Below are 10073 nucleotides of genomic sequence, written 5' to 3'. Positions count from 1 at the left end.
GCCTAATCCTCCGGAGCTACCGCCTCCTCCCTGCCTAATCCTCCGGAGCTACCGCCTCCTCCCTGCCTAATCCCCCGGAGCTACCGCCTCCTCCCTGCCTAATCCCCCGGAGCTACCTGTTAATCCTCCGGAGCTACCTCCTCCTCCCTGCTTAATCCTCCGGAGCTACCTCCTCCTCCCTGCTTAATCCTCCGGAGCAACCTCCTCCTCCCTGCTTAATACTCCGGAGCTACCTTCACCAACTCCTCCTCCTGCGCCTTCTCCTCCTCCTCCTACAGGGCTTCCTGCACCTCCTCAGGAGCTGCCTCCGCCTTCTCCTCCTGCTCCTCAGGAGCTACCTCCGCCTCCTGAGTTTTGCTTCCTGTATCAACTCCTACACGCTCATCTATATTATAAATCCAACCGTCACCATTCTGTACCCTCTTCTTGCCAATTTTCAATCTGTCTGCTCCCCTTCTGGATCCTGTAGCCCCAGTATCTAGCAGTCTTAACCGGTATGCAAAGGATTACAGGAAAAGAAACAAAATATATTTTACAAATAAACTGAATGATATGTGAATAGTTGCATAATTAAACTTTCTATTCATTTTGCTTGAATTCTACATCCCGGTTTTGATAGAAAAACATTTGTAAACTGGAAACACTAAAAGGCGATGAACAAAAATTAAGAACATTAAATTAGATTGTGAGCTCTAACGACCACAGCCCTCTGATTCCTTCTGTCCCAAATGTATTGTAACCGCAATGTCCGCCTTCATTTTGTTAGGCGCTGCGCAAACTGTTGGCGCTATATAAATCCTGTATTATAATAATAATAACACCTGAGTGATGATCGATCTATGGAGGGTCACTCAGGAGCTCTCCATGTTCTTTTGCTGGGGTCGGGTCGGGTTGGTGCTATGGAAACTATGGAGAACGCACTTTTATAGCATTTACTATCTTGTTATGTTTCCCTTGTTGGCGATTGTTGGCTGTGAACTCAGGACACACTTTGTTCATGCTTGGCACATGCTGTCATTTTTGAGGCGGTTCCTCTTGACACACTAAAAACAAAACTATGTAAAGCTGCACTCCAACTGAATATACCGAGGAAATACATACAAGATTACCTTAAAAAAAAAAAAAAAAAAAAAGGGAAGAAGAAGGTCTGTCCACCCAGTTCTGAAATTTACACAGCTATGCTACACAGCACAGACCTGCCTAGCAGGGAAGGAGTACGAAGTGCAGATAAGTAATGCTCCTGTCCATGGCCCCTTGTTAGCATATCAGCAACTGAAGCACAACCTATTGGCTCCTTGTGCTGCTTTTCCTTCCCTCAGTCTGAGCTCTGCTCCATAAGCTGTTGCAACAGGTGATACCAGGTCACACTAAATAACTAAGACCCCCCCCCCCAATAAAATACAGGCAGATCCACTGCAACATTCAGCTACAGTGTCTACCTCTGATATAACAACAATAATAAAAATAATAATAATAATAATAATAATAATAATAATAATAAAATATACATATTTGTACATCCTTGCAGGAAGGAATAAATAGCTCTATATTATTGCAATTATTATTGCTTCAACCCTGCTAAGATGTACATGTAAAATAATAACAACATTCTTGCATTACATTATTATTATTTTTTTTTTTTCAAATAGAGCTAGATATTTTACCCTGTGAGGATGTACACAAATATGTATTTAAATAATAATTACATAATTGTACATCTTTTCAGGGTGGAACATCTAGCTCTGATAATATTATTAAATAGTAATAGTGCTGTATATTCTGTATTACATGGATATTGTAATTATTATTGCATCCACTCTGCAAGGATATACAAATATGTATGTAATAATAAGAGTAATGCATTATTGTATATTCTTGCAGGGTGGAAATATTATTATTATTAATAATTTCACCCTTTAATATACACAAATATGCATTATTCTTATTACAAGCAATAACAATTACGATAATATACATATTTTTACATCAATGCAGGACAGAATATATAGCAGTAATAATATCAGATCTAGATGTTCCACCCTGCAAGGATGTACAAATATGTAAACATTCTTGCAGGGTGGAATATCTAGCTTTAATAATATTAAAATTATCAATATAATGTAAAAAAAAAAAAATTATATTATATATATATATATATACATACACTTTATTACACATTATATATAATTATAAAAAAAGTGTGTGTGTGTGTGTGTGTGTGTGTGTGTATATATATATATATATATATATATATATATATATATATACACATATACATATATATACACACACACACACACACTTTTTTTATAATTATTATTAAATATTAACACTAGATATTTCCCCCTGAAAGAATGTCCACATATGTATTTAAATATTAATAATTACATATTTGTACATCCTTGCAGGGTGAATATGTGGCTTTGCTAATAATAAAAATAATAATGATAACTTTAGGGATATTCTGTCCTACATGTCTGTAAAAATATGTAAATGTTATATTATTATTATTATGATGATGATTATTAGCAGCAGCATCCTCATTTGCCATGCAGGGTTATTGTGTATCGCAAAAGGCAAGCATGCAACCACGGCTATGAGCGGCTTAGAGTGGCGGCAAAGCTGGACCAGTCGCATGAATGGAAGAAGCCCTGAACCCCGATACTAAAACATTTAACCCTTGCAGTGCCAAGGTAGCGGGAGGGGGTAGGTGGCCACTGCAATGGTATACACATTTCTGTAGTTCAGCTTTAAAGGAAATAACTTGTATTGTATTCCCAAAGAGAACGGCAGGTAAACCTCAAGAGATAAGAACATGGAAGAAGATCCCCCCCAAATACATCCCAGATATAAAAGTGTCCTGAGACCCCCGCACCAAACTTCCACTACAGAGAATCCCAACATAAAGACCAACAATCTCACCAACCCACCATACAACCAACCAACCCATCCACCAACCAACCATACAACCAACCCACCAAACACACAACCAAATCACCCACCCACCAACCAAATATTGAACCAACCCACCCTCCAACCAAACATACTACCAATATTCCTAATTACATAGCACAGTGTAACCCATAACAGTGCCCTTCTATCTTCTAATTCTCGGTATCTGTTCTTATTCTGTATGTATGGACTCTGCACAGTACTACTTCTCTTGTCCTGTATGCCGGATGTAATTCTCAGTATCTATGGACTCTTCACAGTACCACTTCTCCTGTCCTGTATGCCGGGTGTAATTCTCAGTATCTGTTCTTATTCTGTATGTATGGACTCTGCACAGTACCACTTCTCCTGTCCTGTATGCCGGGTGTAATTCTCAGTATCTGTTCTTATTCTGTATGTATGGACTCTGCACAGTACTACTTTTCTTGTCCTGTATGCCGGGTGTAATTCTCAGTATCTGTTCTTATTCTGTATGTATGGACTCTTCACAGTACCACTTCTCCTGTCCTGTATGCCGGGTGTAATTCTCAGTATCTGTTCTTATTCTGTATGTATGGACTCTGCACAGTACTACTTCTCGGTATCTGTTCTCATTCTGCATGTATGGACATTTATCAGTTACAGGAAGCAGAGAGAACTCTTTCTTTGGATATTTTGGCGCTGAGCCGGGTGCAGGTCACACAGAGGAGGGCGATGACTCTTCTCATACGTTGTACTCACATGTGCCCACACAGCTGGGCCGGCATCGCACCCGCAGTGTGATAAGAGCAGCCATATCCTGTCACAGAGCTGTGGGGGATATTTTTAGCTGTCAAACTTCTGCTGGAAACAAAATGTGACACACAAGTTCCCTCAAACGGACACGTCACACTCTATAGGGGGGGCAACGGGGCAGGAGAATCACCTTCTGGGGGGGGGGGGGGGTCCAGGACGTATGCATCCATCCTGACCTCCATCTGCGCAACACAAATTAATGCAATACAACTGTGTGGGGGTAGGTGGGCTGAACTACTTTTCCAGCCTAAAGGGGCACCCCCTGAACCCAAATACCCCAACAGGGGTTGGATTAGTAAATAGAGCATTGTGCAAGTAGGGTCACCCTGCATCGAGCTGGGGGGGGGGTGCAGGGGTACCCCCGGGCCCACTCTGGGCTCTGCACCAGGGCCAACCTGATGCCTGGCCACCTACCCAGAAGCTTGGTGATAGCAGCCCCTCCCCCACTCTGCTGCACCCCCTGACATGAAGGGCCCCCTCCTGAGAACAGATGAGAAGACAGACAAGCTCCATCCTGACTCCTCCTGCCAGTTTAATGGGGGGGGGGGGGGGGCGGCCTGATCCTAAATACTCCAATGGGGTCACATCTATAAAAACAGTGCGGTCACCCTGAATCAGGCTGATGCCCCCTAGAGGTGGACACCAGTATTGCCATCACAGCTTCTACATGGAGCATATAGACTAGAGCAACGGTCCCCAAACTTTCTAAACAAAAGGGCCAATTTACTGTCCTCCAGACATTAAGGGGGACGAAGTGTGGCCATTGGGAGTAGAAATGTTCATTGGCCTCAGTGGCAGGAACGGAGCCCCACCATTGGCCTCAGTGGCAGGAACGGAGCCCCACCATTGGCCTCAGTGGCAGGAACGGTGCCCCACCATTGGCCTCAGTGGCAGGAACGGTGCCCCACCATTGGCCTCAGTGGCAGGAACGGTGCCCCACCATTGGCCTCAGTGGCAGGAACGGTGCCCCACCATTGGCCTCAGTGGCAGGAACGGTGCCCCACCATTGGCCTCAGTGGCAGGAACGGTGCCCCACCATTGGCCTCAGTGGCAGAAACGGAGCCCCACCATTGGCCTCAGTGGCAGGAATGGAGCCCCACCATTGGCCTCAGTGGCAGGAACGGTGCCCCACCATTGGCGGCAGTGGCAGGAACGGAGCCCCACCATTGGTGGCAGTGGAAGGAAGTGTCTCAAGGGCCAGATAAAGGCAAGCAAAGGGCCACAGTTTGGAGACCACTACTAGAGAGGAATCAGAGGGGTGCAGGGGTTCCATCCCCCCCCCCATTCTGGGTCCCCACCTGCTGCACCTGGGCCAGCCTGACAGCTGCCTACCTACATTTACCAGGGGTGGCCTCCCCTGGTCTTAAATTGGAGACAGCACCATACTCTGCTGCATTACCTGACTGGGAGCAGATGAGAAGACAGACGAGGTCCACCATGACTACACCTGCACAACACACCTGGGGGTACACTTGCTTTGCCAGCCTAAAGGGGCATGACCTGACCCCGAAATACCCCGACGGGGGCAATCAGTAAATAGAACAGTTTACAAGAACAGATGAGGGGGGCAACCTGCCCAAAAATACCCTCTGATGAAGGGGGGAACACCCCGAAACGCGTAAGCGGTTTTTTGGAGGTCTACATCCTTCCGCGGCCTGTGGCAGCTGAGGATGCCCAGTGGAGACCCCTGGTGGTCCCTCATTGCTTATTGCCCGTGTTTCATAATCGTTTTGTGAGTATTATGTGTATACATGTCTATTACAATAAATTGTTTTAAAGATAATGCGCTAGGCTGGTGCGCCCTCTGTCCATTTCTCTTTTCCAGTATCTTCTTTGGGTTACCACGACCCGTTGAGAGTGGCAGTACAGCCTGCATTTACTACAATTTGACCTGAATCGCATTTTCCAGATACCAGCCGCAAGGTCACCCCTTAAGCGCAGGAGTCATTTGCTCTTTGTACCAAAAATACCCCAATTGGGGTCCAATCAGTAAATATCACAGTGCAGTCACCCTGGGCTCCTCTGCTCTAAATCTTGGAAATAGCACCCCCTCCTCTGACATGAAGGACCCCCTCCTGGGAACAGATGAGGAGACAGACAAGCTCCACCCTGACTCCACCTGCACAACACACCCAGAGGGTACACTTGCATCGCCAGCCTAAAAGGGCATGACCTGACCCCAAATACCCCAACAGGGGGCAATCAGTAAATAGAACAGTTTACAAGTGCAGTCACCCCGGGTCCCCAAAACTGAACGTTATCCTTGTTATCACAGCTTCTGTAATTTGTATGGATCCTATAGAAGGATATGGAGAAATGGAGACCCCCCATTCCAGACTGCCACCTGCTACAACTGGGTTGTCTGACACCTGCCCACCTACCCTCTCCCTACACATAGGTGGGCTACTCTGCTCTAAATCTCGGAGATAGCACCCCCCTCCCCTGCCATGAAGGGCCCCATCCTGAGAACAGATGAGGGGGCAAAACCTGACCCCAAATAAGGGTCCAATCAGTAAATATCACAACGACCCTCACCCCCCCCTCAAACACACACTTTGGCTCCCGCCTGCCTAATGGGCCAGCCTGACACCTTCCCTCTCACTACACATGGATGGGCTCCTCTGGCCTGAAACCTTGTGATAGCCCCCCACTCTGCAGCCCCCCAAGAACAGATGAGAAGAAATGCAAGCTCTATCCTGCCCCCACCTGTACAATAGAATGTAACACAACTGGGTTATATTACAGATTCTGCACTTTGTAAGGATAATACAGAAGGACAGGGGGGGGGGGTGCAGGGGTACCCCCAATTCTGGACTACCACCTGCTACAACCGGGTTGTCTGACACCTGCCCACCTACCCTCTCCCTACACATGGATGGGCTCCTCTGCTCTAAATCTTGGAAAGGGCACCCCCCTCCCATGACATGAAGGATCCCCTCCTGAGAACAGGTGAGGGGGGGGGGGGCAAAACCTGACCCCAAATACCCCAATCAGTAAATATCACAGTGCAGTCACCCTGGGCTCCTCTGCTCTAAGTCTTGGAGATAGCACCCCACCCCCCTGACATGAAGGGCCCCCTCCTGGGAACAGATGAGAAGGAAGATGAGCTCCATCCTGACTCCAACACAACCTGACCCCAAATACCCCAAAGGGGGGGCAGATCATCAAATTTCACAGTGCACTCACCCTGGATCACTGGATCAGACCCCCCCCCCCCCCCAGAGTTGGGCATTATCATTGCTATCACAGCTTCTCTACCCCCCCAAACAGATAAGAAGACAGACAAGCTCCATCCTGCCCCCACCTGTACAATAGAATGTAACACAACTGGGTGATATTACAGCTTCTGCACTTTGTAATGATAACACAGAAGGATAGGAGGGGTGCAGGGGTACCCCCAATTCTGGACTACCACCTGCTACAACCGGGTTGTCTGACACCTGCCCACCTACCCTCTCCCTACACATGGATGGGCTCCTCTGCTCTAAATCTTGGAAAGGGCACCCCCCTCCCATGACATGAAGGATCCCCTCCTGAGAACAGGTGAGGGGGGGGGGGGGCAAAACCTGACCCCAAATACCCCAATCAGTAAATATCACAGTGCAGTCACCCTGGGCTCCTCTGCTCTAAGTCTTGGAGATAGCACCCCACCCCCCTGACATGAAGGGCCCCCTCCTGGGAACAGATGAGAAGGAAGATGAGCTCCATCCTGACTCCAACACAACCTGACCCCAAATACCCCAAAGGGGGGGCAGATCATCAAATTTCACAGTGCACTCACCCTGGATCACTGGATCAGACCCCCCCCCCCCCCAGAGTTGGGCATTATCATTGCTATCACAGCTTCTCTACCCCCCCAAACAGATAAGAAGACAGACAAGCTCCATCCTGCCCCCACCTGTACAATAGAATGTAACACAACTGGGTGATATTACAGCTTCTGCACTTTGTAATGATAACACAGAAGGATAGGAGGGGTGCAGGGGTACCCCCAATTCTGGACTACCACCTGCTACAACCGGGTTGTCTGACACCTGCCCACCTACCCTCTCCCTACACATGGATGGGCTCCTCTGCTCTAAATCTTGGAAAGGGCACCCCCCTCCCATGACATGAAGGATCCCCTCCTGAGAACAGGTGAGGGGGGGGGGGGGCAAAACCTGACCCCAAATACCCCAATCAGTAAATATCACAGTGCAGTCACCCTGGGCTCCTCTGCTCTAAGTCTTGGAGATAGCACCCCACCCCCCTGACATGAAGGGCCCCCTCCTGGGAACAGATGAGAAGGAAGATGAGCTCCATCCTGACTCCAACACAACCTGACCCCAAATACCCCAAAGGGGGGGCAGATCATCAAATTTCACAGTGCACTCACCCTGGATCACTGGATCAGACCCCCCCCCCCCCCCCCCCCCCAGAGTTGGGCATTATCATTGCTATCACAGCTTCTCTACCCCCCCAGATAAGAAGACAGACAAGCTCCATCCTGCCCCCACCTGTACAATACAATGTAACACAACTGGGTGATATTACAGCTTCTGCACTTTGTAAGGATAATACAGAAGGATAGGAGGGGTGTAGGGGTACCCCCAATTCTGGACTACCACCTGCAGCACCTGGGTCACCCTGACACCTGCCCACTTGCTGTACATTAGGGGGGGGGGGGCACCCCTGCTATGAAACTTGCAGACAACATCCCCCTCCATGGGAGAGCCCCCCCTAGATGTGGGTAGGTGGGTGCCCGGGATGTCAGACACCTCCTGCGGCTCCTGTCTGCGTACACAGGGGGGCCCCCGGGGGCCACAGTCACTTACCTTGGTGAAGTAGAGCAGCCACAGTTCGTAGAGCCTCTCCTTAGATGCCATCCTGCCGGGGCACGTCTCTAGGTCGGTGTCATGTCCCGGGGTGGCCCTGCTCTTCCAGGAAGGCTCAGGCTCCATGCTGCCCCATGGCAGGTGCTGGGAGGTGCGAGGCACGGAGGAGGTGAGGAACAAACACAGCAAGGTGCTGCGAGTCCTCCTCCTCCCTGTCTGCTGGGCTTTGTCTGCAGCCACAGCGACCCCCCGATCCCCCTGGATGGTGCCGGTACTGCAGCCAGGGTGAATCACTGGGCAATGCCAGCGCAGAGCGCACTGACCGAGGCGGCCCGGGGCATGACCTGCCGGCTACATTGTATTATAATTAGAATCTGTCCGCTACATTGTATAATTATTATTATTATTATTAGTATTGCATGTCCGCTACATTGTATAATTATTATTATTATAATCTGTCCGCTACATTGTATAATTATTATTATTATTATTATTAGTATTGCATGTCCGCTACATTGTATTATTATTATTATAATCTGTCCGCTACATTGTATGATAATTATTATTATTACATGTCCGCTACATTGTATTATAATTAGAATCTGTCCGCTACATTGTATTATTATTATTATTATTAGTATTACATATCCACTACATTGTATAATTATTATTACATGTCCGCTACATTGTATTATAATTAGAATCTGTCCGCTACATTGTATTATAATTATTATTATTATTACATGTCCGCTACATTGTATAATTATTAGAATCTGTCTGCTATATTGTATTATTATTATTATTATTATAATCTGTCCGCTACATTTTATTATTATTATTATAATCTGTCCGCTACATTGTATGATAATTATTATTATTACATGTCCGCTACATTGTATAATTATTATTATTATTATTACATGTCCGCTACATTGTATTATAATTATTATAATCTGTCCGCTACATTGTATAATAATTATTATTATTATTATTATTATTACATATCCGCTACATTGTATTATTGCATGTCTGCTACATTATATTATTATTAGGGATAGATCAATATGGTTTTTTCAGGGCCGATACCGATATTTTGGTCACAACGTATCGGTATCGGCCGGTACGGGCCGATATTTTGTACATTTAAAGTTTTGAAAAATAAAGACAATTTTTGACACAAATTTGGTACTGAACATGTTAATCTTTGTTTAATGCTTAAGAGTCGGTTCACACTACCACAACTCAAAGTCACCCCGACTTTGGGCGACTTTGAAGTCGCCCGTGCAGCACGACTTCATCGCGGCTTGCAAACGATTTCTCATAATAGTAGTCAATGCAAGTCGCTCCGACTTCGCCCAAAAGTAGTGCAGGAACCTTTTTCTAAGTCAGAGCGACTCTTAGAACGGTTCCATTGCACAGCCTGACAAGTCGGAGTAGTGTGAACCGACTCTAATGGCTGGCTGGCACCCTGTGGTGGGTGGGTGGCTGGTTCAGTACCTGTGACTGGCTGGTACAGTGCCTGTGGGTGGCTTG

The 10073-nt window shown here is 46.9% G+C and overlaps 1 protein-coding gene across 3 annotated transcripts in view; it reads right to left on the bottom strand.

Moving 5' to 3' along the window:
• Positions 1–8743, bottom strand: part of NBEAL2 (neurobeachin like 2) — a 231804-nt gene extending 223061 nt beyond the window's left edge. For all 3 annotated transcript variants that reach the window (XM_082257949.1, XM_082257950.1, XM_082257952.1), the window contains exon 1: positions 8541–8743. In XM_082257949.1, the coding sequence (XP_082114075.1) occupies positions 8541–8666 (126 nt within the window). In that variant the 5' untranslated portion in view covers positions 8667–8743. The remainder of the gene's footprint in view (positions 1–8540) is intronic.
• Between the last annotated feature and the right edge of the window lie 1330 nt (positions 8744–10073).

The sequence above is a fragment of the Pelophylax lessonae genome (assembly GCF_965119305.1).
Source record: "Pelophylax lessonae genome assembly, chromosome: 5".
Classification (NCBI taxonomy): domain Eukaryota; kingdom Metazoa; phylum Chordata; class Amphibia; order Anura; family Ranidae; genus Pelophylax; species Pelophylax lessonae.
The sequence above is the reverse complement of the archived record's forward strand: the minus strand, read 5'-3'. Positions and strand labels throughout refer to the sequence as shown.